This window comes from Hypanus sabinus, chromosome 11 (assembly GCF_030144855.1).
Source record: "Hypanus sabinus isolate sHypSab1 chromosome 11, sHypSab1.hap1, whole genome shotgun sequence".
Lineage (NCBI taxonomy): Eukaryota > Metazoa > Chordata > Chondrichthyes > Myliobatiformes > Dasyatidae > Hypanus > Hypanus sabinus.
In genome coordinates, this window is record NC_082716.1 from 33475967 (window position 1) to 33491980 (window position 16014).

General features: G+C 39.5%; 1 protein-coding gene across 1 annotated transcript in view; it reads left to right on the forward strand.

Annotated features, from left to right (window-relative positions):
* The window catches only part of kiss1ra (KISS1 receptor a), a 31570-nt gene extending 18607 nt beyond the window's left edge, over positions 1 to 12963 (forward strand). The window contains exons 4-5 of the mRNA XM_059983579.1: positions 2592 to 2830; positions 11981 to 12963. Coding sequence (XP_059839562.1) covers positions 2592 to 2830; positions 11981 to 12337 — 596 coding nt within the window. The 3' untranslated portion in view covers positions 12338 to 12963. The remainder of the gene's footprint in view (positions 1 to 2591; positions 2831 to 11980) is intronic.
* Positions 12964 to 16014: the final 3051 nt, after the last annotated feature.

A 16014-nucleotide genomic window follows, 5' to 3' on the forward strand; every position in this document is an offset into this window, starting at 1 on the left:
TATACTAATTTATCCCTCTGTTGTCCAAGTCATAATCTCATCGTTGCAGATTTGTTGGTACATCGTAGAAAAAAAAGTCTAGCTTATTTTATAAGCATGTACAAACTCCATTTCCAGAAAAGTTGGGATATTTTCCAAAATGCAATAAAAACAAAATTCTGTGATATGTTAATTCACGTGAACCTTTATTTAACTGACAAAAGTACAAAGAAAAGATTTTCAATAGTTTTACTGACCAACTTAATTGTATTTTGTAAATAAACACAAATTTAGAATTCGATGGCTGCAACACACTCAACAAAAGTTGGGACAGAAGCATGTTTACCATTGTGTTACATCACCTTTCCTTTTAATGTCACTTTTTAATTGTCTTGGAACTGAGGATACTAATTATAGTAGGTTTGCAATTGGAAATTTTGTCCATACTTGCTTGATATAAGACTTTAGCTACTTAACAGTCCGTGGTCTCCGTTGTCTGATTCTCCTCTTCATGATGCGCCATACATTTTCAATAGGAGATAGATCTGGACTGGCAGGCCAGTCAAGCACACGCACTCTGTGTCTACAAAGCCACGCTGTTGTAGCTCGTGTAGAATGTGGTCTGGCATTGCCCTGCTGAAATAAGCATGGACATCCCGGGAAAAGACGTCGCCTTGATGTCAACATACGTCTCTCTAAAATCCTAATATACGCCTCAGAGTCAATGGTACCTTCACATACATGCAACTCACCCATGCCGTGGGCACTGTTGCAACCCCATACCATCACAGATGCTGGCTTTTGCACCTTTCACTGATAACAATCAGGATGGCCGTTTTCATCTTTGGCACGGAGAACTTGACACCCGTTTTTTCTGAAAACTAGCTGAAATGTGGACTCATCTGACCACAGCATGCAGTTCCACAGTCTTTCGGTCCATCTGAGATGAGCTCGGGCCCAGAGAACTCGCCAGCGTTTCTGCATAGAGTTGATGTATGGCTTCCTCTTTGTGTAATACAGTTTCAAGTTGCATTTCTGGATGCAGCGATGGACTGTGTTAAGTGACAATGGTTTTCCGAAGTACTCCTGAGCCCAGGTGGCTATAATTGTCACAGTAGCATGACGGTTTCTTGGGCAGTGCCGCCTGAGGGCTCGAAGATCACACGCATTCAGCAGTGGTCTCCGACCTTACCCTTTATGCACTGAGATGTCTCTGAATTCTCTGAATCTTTTCACAATATTATGTACTGTAGATGTTGAAAGACCTAAATTCTCTGCAATCTTGCATTGGGAAATGTTCCTTTTGAACTGACTAACAATTCTCTCACGAACTTAGGCACAAAGGGGTGAGCCACAATCCATCCTTGCTTGGAAAGACTGAGCCTTTGATGGACGCTACTTTTATACCCAGTCATGATACCTCACCTGCTACCAATTAGCCTGCTTAATGTGGAGTCTTCCAAACCGGTGTTACTTGAATATTCTGTGCACTTTTCAATCTTATTTTAACTCTGTCCCAACTTTTGTTGAGTGTGTTGCAGCCATCAAATTCTAAATTTGTGTATATTTACAAAATACAATTAAGTTGGTCAGTAAAACTATTGAAAATCTTTGTACTTTTGTCAGTTAAATAAAGGTTCACGTGAATTAACATATCACAGATTTTTGTTTTAATTGCATTTTGGAAAATATCCCAATTTTTCTGGAAATGGGGTTTGTATTTACAATAGACAATAGACAATAGGTGGAGAAGTAGACCATTCCGCCCTTTGAGCCTGCACCGCCATTTTGAGATCATGGCTGATCCATCTACTATCAATACCCAGTTCCTGCCTTGTCCCCATATCCCTTGATTCCCCTATCCATAAGATACCCATCTAGCTCCTTCTTGAAAGCATCCAGAGAGTTGGCCTCCACTGCCTTCCGAGGCAGTGCATTCCAGACCCCCACAACTCTCTGGGAGAAGAAGTTTTTCCTTAACTCTGTCCTAAATGACCTACCCCTTATTCTCAAACCATGCCCTCTGGTACTGGACTCTCCCAGCATCTGGAACATATTTCCTGCTTCTATCTTGTCCAATCCCTTAATAATCTTATATATTGCAATCAGATCCCCTCTCAATCTCCTTAATTCCAGTGTGTACAAGCCCAGTCTCTCTAACCTCTCTGCGTAAGACAGTCCGGACATCCCAGGAATGAACCTTGTGAATCTACGCTGCACTTCCTCTACAGCCAGGATGTCCTTCCTTAACCCTGGAGACCAAAACTGTACACAATACTCCAGGTGTGGTCTCACCAGGGCCCTGTACAAATGCAAGAGGATTTCCTTGCTCTTGTACTCAATTCCCTTTGTAATAAAGGCCAACATTCCATTAGGCTTCTTCACTTACCATGTGTAGTTGACTATAATTTGAGGAATAGCAAACAATAAGTCCTGGAATATGCTTCAAAGCAATTATATATCATGAGAGTCTTGTCAAAATAAATAAAATGGCATCCAAACCTTTTGAGTTATTTGCAGCCTTGTAGTCAATCTCCACTGATGCATCAGTGTGACTTTCACAATGCTGATTCATGATTGATCTCAGTAACGTTGGTGTGTTTTCATTCTAGGTTCCTTTGTCCTGTCTTTCCCAATTATAATGTACCAGAAGATAGAAAAGGGATACTGGTACGGACCCAGAACATACTGTGCCGAGGCCTTTCCATCAGACGCCCATCAGAAGGGCTTCATCCTGTACCATTTTCTTGCTGTCTACTTTCTGCCTTTGCTCACTATCTCCCTCTGCTACTCTTTGATGATTAAGAGAGTGGGCAAACCTGTCATTGAGCCTGCTGACAACAGCTATCAGGTGCGTATGCAGTTTTGTACAGCTGCCTCAGGCTGAACATCAGAAGCGAATTTGGCTTGACTGTGTGTATGGACTATCTCTGTCTGTAATTGGGAGGACAGACACGACGCAATAAATGTAGTAATTATTGTGATTTTATTTCCAAACCATAGTCACAAGTCTATGCTCTGAATGCCATTTGCTCTGGAGTCAAACCACATCATGAAATTTTGACATGTTTTATACTTAACAGTTTGGAGCAAGGCAGATATATAGCAGAAAGCACAGAGGCCCCATGGAACAATCTTTTTGGCTTCTGAAACTGCAGGAAACAGAACTGAAACATGCAATGGGTTTCAAGACAGAATGGTCAGAATTTTCTAATTGTTAAGTGTCCCATGGGTTAATTCACAGATCTTCTCCTGAACCTCTGACTATATAGTAGAGAGTTATTAGTAGCATGATGTCGTTGAGTCATGAAGTAATAGGCCTACCAATCTGCGCCAACCATTGCATGCTTCTGTCCTGACCCTTCTTCCCTGCATCGGGGTATAGCCTCCTGTGCCTTGTCTGGGAGAAGGCTGCAAACACCGGCTTGCAGTCGGTGCTCATTGCAGATGCCTTGAAGTTGTTGAGGTGACAATGCAGCAGCTGTTGGATTCCAGACAGAAACATTGATGTTGCATGTTAGAATTAATAACTCTGCCTTCAGCATTGTCAGTCCATGAATTACACCAAAGATTTTTTGACAATTTCTGCCGTGTGTTTGCTTTAGTATACTTAGATATAATTACAAGACTATGATCCTTGTCAAACCCTTGATAATATGCACTCTCTTGATTGATCTAATCTTTTCACCACCAAAGTTAATATATTACTTATCCACTTCTTTTGTGGAAGTTTTGTCCTTGCTTATGTTTTACATCAGGTCAACTATGCTGTTAAAGAGACAAATATAGGAGGAAAAGCTATTAGCAAGATAAGTTACTTCTGATAGCATTTGTTTAAAAACCGCCATTAATACAAATCTACAGGAAAAGATCTTTTCTGAAAGATTGCTGAATAAAAATAATTAGCTTTCAATGTTGATCTGGAAAAAATGTATGCGTCTTGTTCACAAACTAACCAGATGTTGTAAAAAGAACATCTTGCAATGTAACCATATCCTGTTATATTACTGGTAAAGTCAGTGCTAATGCTCTGAATTGTGTCAGGTAGTATGATTTGCATTTATATCACTTGCAGATATGATATTAAAGCCCCCAGTCTCTACTTATGTTCTTTATTCCCCTGAACATAATTTCTCCAGAAACAGAAAGCTAACTTTGCTGTGTAGACTGTGCTGGGACCAAATGAAGATGCTTCCAGTTGACGTTGGGTCCCAAACCTTGATTGTGTCATGTGGGTCTGTATCTTCTTTAAGAGGTGGCAAAGACATATCCCTGGCTTTGCTGCCTACCAAATTTGTCAGGGATTATTTCAAGAACACAAGAAAGTAGAAGCAGGAATACACCGTCAGACTCTTTCAGTGTGATCATTACTGATCTATCCTGGTCTGTGTCAGTTCCCCATAAGCCTCAATTTCTCAATCTTTCTCTACCTTAAGAAAACCCAATGATCTCTGCTTCAGGACTCTTGGGAAGACAATTTCAGAGAGTCCATGTACCTCAGGTTTACATGATTAGCCTCTTATTTTGTATCTGTGTTCCCTTGTTCATGGTTGCTCATGGAAACAAATCTTAGCATCTACCCTGTATATTCACTCTTAGGAGCTTGCATGTTTGAGTGAAGTCACTCCTAGAACCACACCTCAGTCCCCTGTAGTCTACTCATTTGCAGCCTCTCTCCATTTACAAGGAATGCAGACCCCATTTTAAAGCAAGCGGACTAAAATTCCACTCACTGTCCCTGGTGTGGCTTCGTCAACACCATGTGCAACAATATAAATAAAAACTCTCTAATTTTAAACTAGAGCTCCTTTGCAATAAAGGCTAATGCGCCATTTGTCTTCTTAACTGCATTTGACAAGATTGCTAGACTTTTGTGATTTTTGAATTAGATTACCTGGATCATGGGCTTTTAATTCATACACAAGCATCAGGGGTGACACCCTGTCAAATGCCTTTTGGAAATCTAAATATGCTACATCTACAGGTTCCTCTCTGATCAACTCACCCTGTTACATCCTCAAAGAATTAGAACCATATTGTCAAACTTTATTTACCGTTTATAAAATTCAAGTTGATTATATTGTTTTCATAAATGATTAGTTGTTTCCTCTTTACTTATTGACTCTAGCAACTTGCAAACGATAAATGCTAAACTAACTAGCCTCTGGTTTCTGCCTACCGTCTTTCTCCCTTTTTGAATACAGGTCACATAGGCTGTTTTCTATTCAACATTTCTGAACCTTTCTACTATTCCAGAACACTTAAAAAAAAACTATTAAAATGAAAGAAAATACCACGTTAAAATTGCTATACATTTTAAGTTAAAGAAACAGCTTAAAAGACTAAAGCAATTTAACTAATTATGAAAGATAAACCAAACCAAATAATTCCAACAAAATTGCAACTTACCTTCTTCTTCCCGTTCTTTAACTCAGGCCCTTCATTTCTCATTCAAGCAAATGGGCCCATGGATCCAGTCTGCTCCAGAATCTGAGAGCGGATTTGCCAAGTTTAAGTGTTGGTAAATTTCAGTGAAATTTGCATAGCCTTTGAACTCCATTGGCAGAGTGCATCTGTGAACACCTCATGTACATTCAGTAGTTGGCTTACTTGGTACATCCTGTCTCCAATAAAGTGTCCACCGAGGCTATATTCATGGTCTTCTACTGCTCTAGCCCATCTATTTCAAGGCTGGACATGTTACGCATTCAGGGTTGCTCTTCTGCACACCACTGCTGTAACTCATGGCTATTTGACTTACTGTCGCCTTCCTGTCAGCTCGAATCAGTTTGGTCATTCTCCTCTGACCTCTCTCATTAGAAACACATTTTCACCCACAGAACTGCCACTCCCTGGATTTTTTCTTTGTTTTTCACATCATTCTCTGTAAATTCTAGAGATTATCAACCCCCTAAGGATTGTAATGAAGCCTGCATTTGATTTCTTTCAACCTTATCAGCTTCATACTGTAATAATATGTTCAACTGTTTCATAATAACGATAAAACCTACACAACCCAGAATGATGTTTTCCAACAAAATATAAGGAATAATTTAACCTGGTATGCCCAATTCTAAATTGTGTCAAAATAATTCCTTCCCTTCTTGTTTTACCTCCTTCTCCCAGAAACCCAACAGTTTTATGTATTCTGTAAATGTGTCATCCCTTATGCCCATTATCCCACAAGTCTTGCCATTATCCCTGAAGTACAAACAAGAGAAAATCTGCAGATGCTGGAAATCCGAGCAACACACACAAAATGCTGGAGAAACTCAACAGTCCAGGCAGCATCTAAGGAAAAAAGTACAGTTGATGTTTCGGGCCAAAACCCTTCAGCACCTGCTGCTGGACTGCTGAGTTCCTCCATCATTTTGTGTGTATAACCCCTTAATCCTTAACCATACCACCCCCTTAGCTTCTGATTTGCTAACTGGAAGTTTGAAATTTTTACAGCTATTTTAGCTAAGCAATCAGCCTGTTCATTCCCCTCAACACCTCTAAATGCAGGGACTCATAAGAAGAAGGCATGTAAACCAATATTTTGTATATGAAATAATGTTTGATGAGCTTAGATCTGACCTACTGCTAAAACGACCAGTTTTAAGACACATCAAAACTGAAAAGGAAACTGAACAAATTACAACTTTGCAAGGACAAATTTCCTCCACCCAACATAAGCCTAAAACGATGGCAACCAATTCTATTGTATATACTGATAGATGCTTTCTTTATCGTCACCTGTAATTCAGGCACAAAAACGGCCACACCAACATTCCCTGTTAAATTATCTATTGACCTATCTGTAAAAATGGTTAACGTATCCTAATAATTTTCCTTAATATATTGATGAACTAACAGAGTCCTTAGATTTTATTTAATTGTGTAACTTAAAATCAGCTAAAATAATTGGAAAAAAAACAAACTGGGATTACTGAAAAAGCTACAGCAGGACATATTGCATAATCCATCAAACCAATATTCCTTGCATGGTAACAACCGAGCCAACAAAACTCAAACACTCTTGTTTCTATTAGTCCTCCAACACACCTTTAATAGGATGATCATTTCTTTGCCCCCTCAGATTAATCCAGTATGGTAACATCAACTTCATCCTCTGCAAGGGCAATTGTCCCATTTCAAACCCGAAACAGGGGATGACCTTATTGCATCACAACACAATCTTAAAGCCTGTGCTTGTAACACATCCAAACATTTTAAATTTGAATATGAAGCTGATAACTGAACCTCTTGACTAGGTCTGTATGCTTTTTATATATTGAGTTATTGATACATGATTGACTGATTAGATATTTGCATTAATGGGCACATGTACGGGTGTACCTAATTGAATGCAGATTGCTGTGATTTTGCTGTGAATCACAGCAAAATCTGAGCAAGTATTTTATTTTGAATGTACAAATTTGGTTACTGCTTCGTTTAAAAAGAGGGGATCACATGCTGTAATTATGTAGGCCTCTGTTAGTCTCGATAGACCGTGGATTTGTGCCTTGGAAAGTTTCCAGGGTTCAAGCCTGGGCAGGGTTGCATGGAAGACCGGCAGTTGCCCAAGCTGCAAGTCTCCCCTCTCCATGCCACTGATGTTGTCCAAGGGAAGGGCATTAGGACCCATACAGCTTGGCTCTGGTGTCGTTGCAGAGCAATGTGTGGTTAAGTGTCTTGCTCAAGGACACACACACAGCCTCAGCCAAGGCTCGAACTAGCAACCTTCAGATCACTAGACAAATGCCCTAACCACTTGACCAAGCGCTGTAATTATACTGATCAATAGAAGGGGTTGGAAAATAGACTTCACTCTTTATAGTGCTTTATATACAGGTGTTGTTTATTGTACAAATATCCAATATTAAATCCATCAGAAATATGGAATATGTTACTAATGCATCAATGACAGTACCTAAATGGTTAGAGTCATAGTGCAATACAGTATGGATGCAGGCTTTTGCACCCAACGAGGGCATGTCAACCACAGTGCCCACCCTGCTAGTCTTAATTTCCAGCGTTCAGCCCAAATTGCTCTAAGCTCCACCCTGGGGATACCTGTCCAATCGCTACTTAAACAATGCTATTGAACCAGTCTCAACCACTGCCTCGTGTAGCTCATTCCATATACTCATCATCCTTTGTGTAAAAAAAATGTTGCCCTTCAGGTTCCTGTTAAATCTTTCCCCCTCACCTCTAGGTTTGGACTTCCCTACACTCGTGAACAGACTTCTCTACAGCTCTCATAATTTTAACTGTTTCTGTAAGGTCACTCCTCATTCTCTCATGTTCCCAGTAATAAAGAGCTACTGTGGCCATCCTATTCCCATAACTCAGGACCTCTAGTCCAGGCAGTGTCCTGGTAAATCTATACTGCACTCTTCCCAGTTTAACCACATTTTTCTTATAATATAGTGACCAAAACTGTACACAGTACTCTGAGTGACCTATACAACCGCAGCATTATGTCCCAACACCTATGTTCAATACCGTAACTGATGACCATCAGTGAATTAAACACCATTCTGTTTACCTGAGTTGCTGCCTTCAATTAACTGTGCACTTGTACTCATAAATCCTTCTGTTTGATTAAACTGACTGTAAGGACTAGATGGGGAACTGTTTGTTAAGTGTGTGCAGAAAAGTTTTCTTAATCAGCACACAGAAGACCCAACGAGAGAGTGTGCAATACTGGATCTGCTATTAGGGAACGAAACAGGGCAGGTGACAGAAGTTTGTATAGGGGAGCACTTTGCACCTAGTGACCACAATGCCATTAGTTTCAAAGTAAGTATGCAAAAAGAATAGGTCTGGTCCGTGGGTTGAGATTCTAATTTGGAAAAAGGCTAATTTTGATGGTATCAAAAAGGATCTGTCAAGTGTGGATTAGGGCAGGCTGTTTTCTGGCAAAGATGTACTTGGTAGGAGAGAGGCCTTCAAAAGTGAAATTTTGAGAGTGCAAATCTTGTATGTGCCTGTCAGAATAAAAGGTAAAGATAGCAAGTGTGGGGAACCTTGGTTTTCAAGAGATATTGAGGCCCTGGTTAAGAAAAAAATGAGGTCCATTACAGTTATAGGCAGGTAGGAACAAATGAGGTACTTATAGAGTATAAAAAATTGCAAGAGAACACTTAAGAAAGAAATCAGGAGGGCTAAAAGAAGGCATGAGGTTGCCTTAGCAGACAAGGTGAAGGAGAATCCTAAAGGACTCTAAAGATATGTTAAGAACAAAAGGATTGCAAGGGAGAAAATTGGTCCCCTGGAAGATCAGAATGGTAATCCAAGTGTGGAGCCAAAAGAGTTGGAGGAGACCTTAAATTGTTTTTGCATCTGTATTTACTCAGGAGGTGGACACAGAGTGTACAGAAGTGAGGCAGAATGGCATCAATTTCATGGCTTCTATACAGATTACAGAAGAGGAGCTGTTTGAGGCAAATTAGAGTGGATGAATTCCCAGGGCTTGACAAGATGATGTCTTGGACCCTGCAGGAGGCAAGTGGAGAAATTGATGGCTCCCTAGCAGAAACACTTAAAACATCCTTAGCAACAGGTGAGGTACCAGAAGATTGGAGGATTGCCAAAATTGTTTCACAGTTTAAGAAAGGCTCTTAAAGTAAAACAGGAAATTATAGGCCAGTGTACCTGACATCAATAGTGGGAGAGTTATTGGAAGGCATTCTAAGGGACCAGATAGATGAGTACTTGGATAGACATGGACTGATTAGGGATAGTTAGCATGACTTCATGCATGGTAGGTCATGTCTAACCAATCTTATAAAGTTTTTTGAGGAAGTTACCAGGGAAGTGGATGAAGGCAAGGCAGTGGATGGTATCTACGTGGTCTTTTGCAAGGGATTTGACAAGTTTCTGCATTTGAGGTTGGTCAAGAACGTTCAGTTGATCAGCATTCAAGATGAGGTAGTAGATTGGATTATACATTAGCTTTGTGGGAGAAGCCAGAGAGTGGTAGCAGATGGTTGCCTCTCTGACTGGAGGCCTGTGAGTAGCGCAGTGTCGCTGGGATAGGTGCTCGGCCCGTTGTTGTTTGTCAGCTATATCAACTATCTGAATGATAATGTGGTTAACTGGATCAGCAAATTTGCAGATGACACCTGGATTGAGGGGTGTAGTGGATGGTGAGGAAGGCTATTATGTATTATGGCTTGCAGTGGGATCTGGATCAGCTGGAAAAATTGGCTAAAAACTGGCAGATATATGTAAGGTAGAACCAACCAGGGTAGGTCTTACACAGTGAATGGTAGGGTACTGAGGAGTGCGGTAGAACAAAGAGATCTGGGAATGCAGGTTCACAACTCATTGAAAGTGGCGTCACAGGTAGATAGGGCTGTAAAGAAAGCTTTTGGCACATTGGCATTCATAAATCAATGTACTAGTACAGGAGATGGGATGTAATGTTGAAGTTGTATAAGACATTGGTGAGGCCTAACATGGAGTATTGCTTGCAGTTTTGGTCCCCTACCTACAGGAAAGATGTAAATAAGGTTCAAATAGTTTAATTTACAAGGATGTTGCCAGTCTGGAGGACCTGAGTTATATGAAAAGATTGAATAGGTTAAGACTGTATTCTTTAGAATGTAGAAGTTTGAGAGAGATTTGATAGAGGTATACAAAATTATGGATAGGGTAAATGCAGGCAAGCTTTTTTCACTATGGTTGGGTGGGACTACAACCAGAGGTCATGGGTTGAGGGTGAATGGTGAAAAGTTTAAAGGGTACATGAGGGGAAACGTCTTCGCTCAGAGGGACGTTGGAGTGTGGAATGAGCTACCAGTGTAAGTGGTGCATGTGAGTTTGATTTCAATGGTTAAAAAAAGTCTTGATGGTTGGTAGGAGAGTGGGGGAGCTATGTTTCTAGTGCAGGTCGATTGGAGTAAGTAGTTTAAATTACTTGGCATTGACTAGATGGGGCAAAGGGCCTGTTTTTGTGCTGTACTTTGCCATGATTCTATGACTTCCTGTTGTCCTGCCAATCACAGTATAAATCTTACACTGGTTTGACTTTCCAAAACGCATCACACTTGCACTTAACTGTATTGAAATCCACTTGCCATTTCTCAAACTGCTTCCCTAACTAATCAAGACCCCCTTATAATCTACAATGGTTTACACCCATGCACTAAATAAAACTGCTGTGGTACTTTGTGGGAGCTTCGTAATAATCTGCTAACTCCTCAGTCATGGGTATGCTGGTTGTTTGGAAGGTATTGGAGCTTAAAGAAACACTCCCCATGGCAGTTACGGAACAGCAGCACAGATCGCTACCCATGGCAATGAAGGAAATTAGGGTAAAGATGATAGGTTTGTTTATTCTTTGGATCTCTGGGCATTCTCCTATATGCATAGTAGCCCAACCCAATTATTTTATGCAGTATGTGTCCCAGGGGTGGAGAATGAGTAGTGTTGGAGAGATCACAGATTGTGCATTGAATCAGTGATGGACCAAACAGTGATGGACCATCAGTGATGGACCAAACAGTGATGAGCACTGAAAACTGAGTCTGCCTGATGCTTTTGGCAAAGGTGTGGACATACATGAGGAAATCTTCAACTAATGTCTTATTGGTGATCTCAGCACAATGTGCTCCTGAGAGGAGGGGGAGTGGTTTTTGGAGACCTTTCAATGGAAGTAATAGGCTGCACCCAAAAACACATTTATGTGTTTGGGGAGATGATGGAATTTCCTGATGAGGAGGCGTTACTCAGAAATATAGATGCAGGTGAACTCATTTCCTCGAGAGCTTTTAAAATAATATTAGATATTTGAGCCATATGGCTTAAGTTGTGAACATTATTGTAATGCAAAAAATTACAGCAAAATCAGCAACATTCAATCTTATAATTGGCCATTTCTCAGTCCATCCTTTCTTTGTTGTTCATTGATTTCTTAGTTCTTTATCCTTTAAACTGCAGCTTTTCAAAAGTCATATGTTTGCCATTTGATAATTAAGCACTAATACACAGTGTATTGGTTTTCATCCAGGTTCAGCTGCTGTCTGAAAGGACAATTGCAATGAGAAGCAAGATTTCTAAAATGGTGGTGGTGATTGTGCTCCTCTTTACAGTTTGTTGGGGGCCCATCCAACTCTTTATCCTCTTCCAGGCATTTTACCCAAAATTCCAGGCCAACTACGAGACTTACAAGATCAAAACTTGGGCTAACTGCATGTCTTACGCCAACTCCTGCATCAATCCCTTTGTTTATGGGTTTATGGGAGCCAGCTTTAGAAAGTCCTTTAAAAAGACTTTTCCATTTATGTTCAGACATAAAGTCAGGGACAACAATGTGACCTCTGGGAGTGGCAATGCAGAAATGAAGTTCATCACTGCAGAGTCTTAACAGTTATAAATTCTTTGTACATAAACATGTTTAAGATACACAGTCACAGATGGCCATTTTGTTTGGCCTGGATAATTCCTCGAGGGCAAATGTACTAACAGTAATATGACATGCAAGTTCTTAATTTGTTTATGAGCTTGCCTTCACTGAGTAGCACTTAACTATATGGCCAAGTATTGCGGTTTACTGTAAAAAATGATTTACCTTCAACCAACTTCAGAAGCACAAATGAATCCTTTGTAATTGGTTGCCAAGAAGTATTCCCTTAGGATTTGGAATTCTATAAACTTGAGATGGAAGCAGTCAGTGTGAAAACCTTTCTTGCCACAGCCCACTGAGTCACTTCTTAAACAATTCAAAAGAAAAACAGCTTAAAACTTGGACTTAGAACAAGCTTTGCTTTTAGAGTTATATTTGGATCAAATTTATTATATAATGGTAATTCATGGGAAATGAGTGTACCATTTGGAATTTTTTAGTAATTTGAATTAGTGGAAAGATATAGCTTATTTAATGAAATTACAGGTGTGATTGATGAAAGATCTGTTCAACCTATTGGAAATTGACAGGTAAATGTAACCCATTGCATTTTTATTTAATGGATTGCACGTATAAACTTAATACAAATAAAGCAGGATTTAGTTAGAATTATTTTCGATTGTTATATATGGAAATATAAATTAATACAAAATCATTTTGTTCATATTCTATAGTAGTCAGCTGCATTTATGAAGATATACAGTAAACTTGGATCTTAGGGTATCTTAATGGACCATTATAATTGAGTTACACAGATTCATTTAGAACAGAAGAGATTCTGCAGTTGCTGGAAATCCAGAGTAATACATACAAAATGCTGGAGGGGAACTCAGTGAGTCAGGGAGCATCTGTGGAAACAAATAAAGAATTAATGTTTTGTGCCCAGACCCTTCATCAGGACGGGAAAGGGAGAGGGAGGAAACCAGAATAAGAAGGTGGGGTGGGGTGGGGGGGGGCCATGGAGAGGAGGTGAAGCCAGGTGAGCGGCAAGGTATGTGGGTGGGAGGGTGGGAACAACATAGGAAGCAGAGAGGTGATAGATGGAAAAGGTAAAGGGCTGAAAATAAAGGATTCTGGTTGGAGATTGGACCATGGGAGAAAGGGTTTCAGTGGGTGGTGATAGGCAGGTTAGGTGAAGAGAGAAGGGGGGGGGGGGGGTAAGAAATTACCAGAAGTTAGAGAAATCAATGTTCATGTCGTCAACATGTTCATGTTCACCCAGACAGAATGTAAGCTGCTGCTCCTGTAACCCTAGAGTGTCCTCAGATTTATTTTAGAATTTGGGTTTGAGTGATACTGAAATAAATAAGGTCAATACAGTTTTAAATTGCTGAGTCACAACATTCAGAGGATATCAGACAGATTGAATGAATTCTAAGTAAATTTTTATTTGAATTAAGAAATCAGTACAACTTGATAACAGTCAGATCTTGTCAAGACATTAAATTTGTGGCAAGGAATTTTGAACAGTCATAACCAAAATCAATGACATTTGATTTTTAGAAGATTGGTCTTTGCAAGAAAAAGAATTAGTTCACATTCGAGGAAAGAGAAGCAAGTTGAACAAAGTGATTTTTAAGTTAGTGAGAGCTTTAATGAACTGAATGAGAAGTAATTTATATGAATTCATTAATCAGTTACCCAACAACCATTGTTAGAAGTTAATGAATTCACAGCTGAAAAATACTAAGAATAACTTTATGATGTGAATTCAGATAGATCCAAAATTAAAAAATGATTATTTATGAAATGAGTCTTGAATGGGTTTTGAGGTAGTTAAAAAAATGCTCAGCGTGCATTCTGAAAAGATATATTACTAATAGGTTGGATTAAGTGCAATCTTTGTCCTTTTCCATTTGCATTCTTCAGCAGTAGATTTGAAATGTTAGTCAATAGAATATGACAGATGTATATTGGCATAGTGCCGAGTCCAGGAAACAGTTTGATTGTCTTGGATTTGATACGTCCGAGTTGACGTACTATGTGTTGTGAAAAGAAACATGGCAAGGGAAATATGCAGTCAGGTGGACAGATAACTCTGCTGCCATATTATGCACCATTCTGGTACACCCATACATTGCAGGAATAATTTCAAATGTAAATTATATTCAAGTGTAAATATTGTGCATGTCATATTTCATTGCATGTGGTGAGATAACAATTATAAAATATATTTTTAAATTGTGGTTAAAATAACTTTACAGTATAAATGATCAAGCCAATAACTTGTAATACTTTGGTATTTTCCTGTCTTCTTCAATCTACAGGGAATAAAATTTTAAAAAAACACTATCAATCTTGGTTTTAATTTGTTTCTTACCATCTAAATCGAGTTTATTTCTCTGATCCTGAAGCTGCTACATCTACCTTTCTTTGGCATGAGAAATTCTTACTCTGTTAATTTTCTCACATTATTTCCTGTGTCAGTTCTGTTTAAATAATGACTTTGGTCAGCGAATGTCTTTCTAAAAGTACACATTCCCTCCAAATCAAACCTCAGTACACACACTAAAACCACTTCAATCGCTGAAGTATATTTCTTACTTTCAGCAACAAGATTTGTTCCAAATCCACCTCAGCAAAGCCAGTGGCTGTGAATGTGTGGGCAAGCTACTTGTGGAGAAGTAACTTGCAGGAAAACTCACAATAAACCCTGAAATAAAGGCAGGGGAGCAGTTTCTACTGTTCCTGGTTCCACACTGGTGAGGTGAGGATCAGAAAGCACACCCCCACTCCCCACAAACATACAGGAGGAAATGTTGAAGGTTTAGCATCCAGGGCTACAGAGTCGGACCTAACCTTGGGACAGTTCTGTCATCCTCAGCCACTGCTTGGCAATAAATCCTGAAATAGTTTATATAACACAAAATATTGTAGGATCTTCAAATCCCGTGTAAAGACACTCTATGCTGTGAGAATAGTAGCTCTAGGGAAGGGAAAAGATTTCCTATGGTTTGGAAGAGAAGGCCTTTTGCTCCTGGCCCCACGAGGGATGTACGTATATAAAAAGAAATCTTACCCGAGCTTGGCTCTGATTTACTCCCTCGGTCTTGTGAGAAATTTATTTTGGCTTTCTGTTCTGGCTGAAAACTAAAATGTCCCAAAGTGCTTTAATGTTTAATACCAAGTCACATAAAGGCTTATTGGGACAAGGAACCAAATCTTGATAAAAGGATTTTTTTAACATGAGTGTCACAAAAGAGTCAGAAATAGAAAGGCAGAAAAAGTTAAGGATGAATGACTAGAGCTTAGATTTTGTCCTGTGAAGGCAGCGTTGGTGATGTAAAAGAATCTGAGGGTCTATATCAGCATCAATATCTACTATTTACAGAGTTTTTATCATGGTATTATAACCATGCACAAAATATGTGAATAGGAAAGGGGTAAAGAGGTGACTGGTAAGTGTTGGGATGGACGAGCCCTTTTTGAAGGTACTGTTCTGAAGTTTCATGCCATTTACTAGAATGTATTACTGTGGCTTTATCCATAGGTGCATGGACCTGGCTGATAAGGTGCATACATCTTGCTGGGGCAGCATTCTATAGTTGATTTTCATTTTACTGGAGGATAATTCTGCAGGTATATGCCCTTTACTGTGGCTCGTATGTTCTTTGGTGTTTTTTTTTGCTGTAGATGTG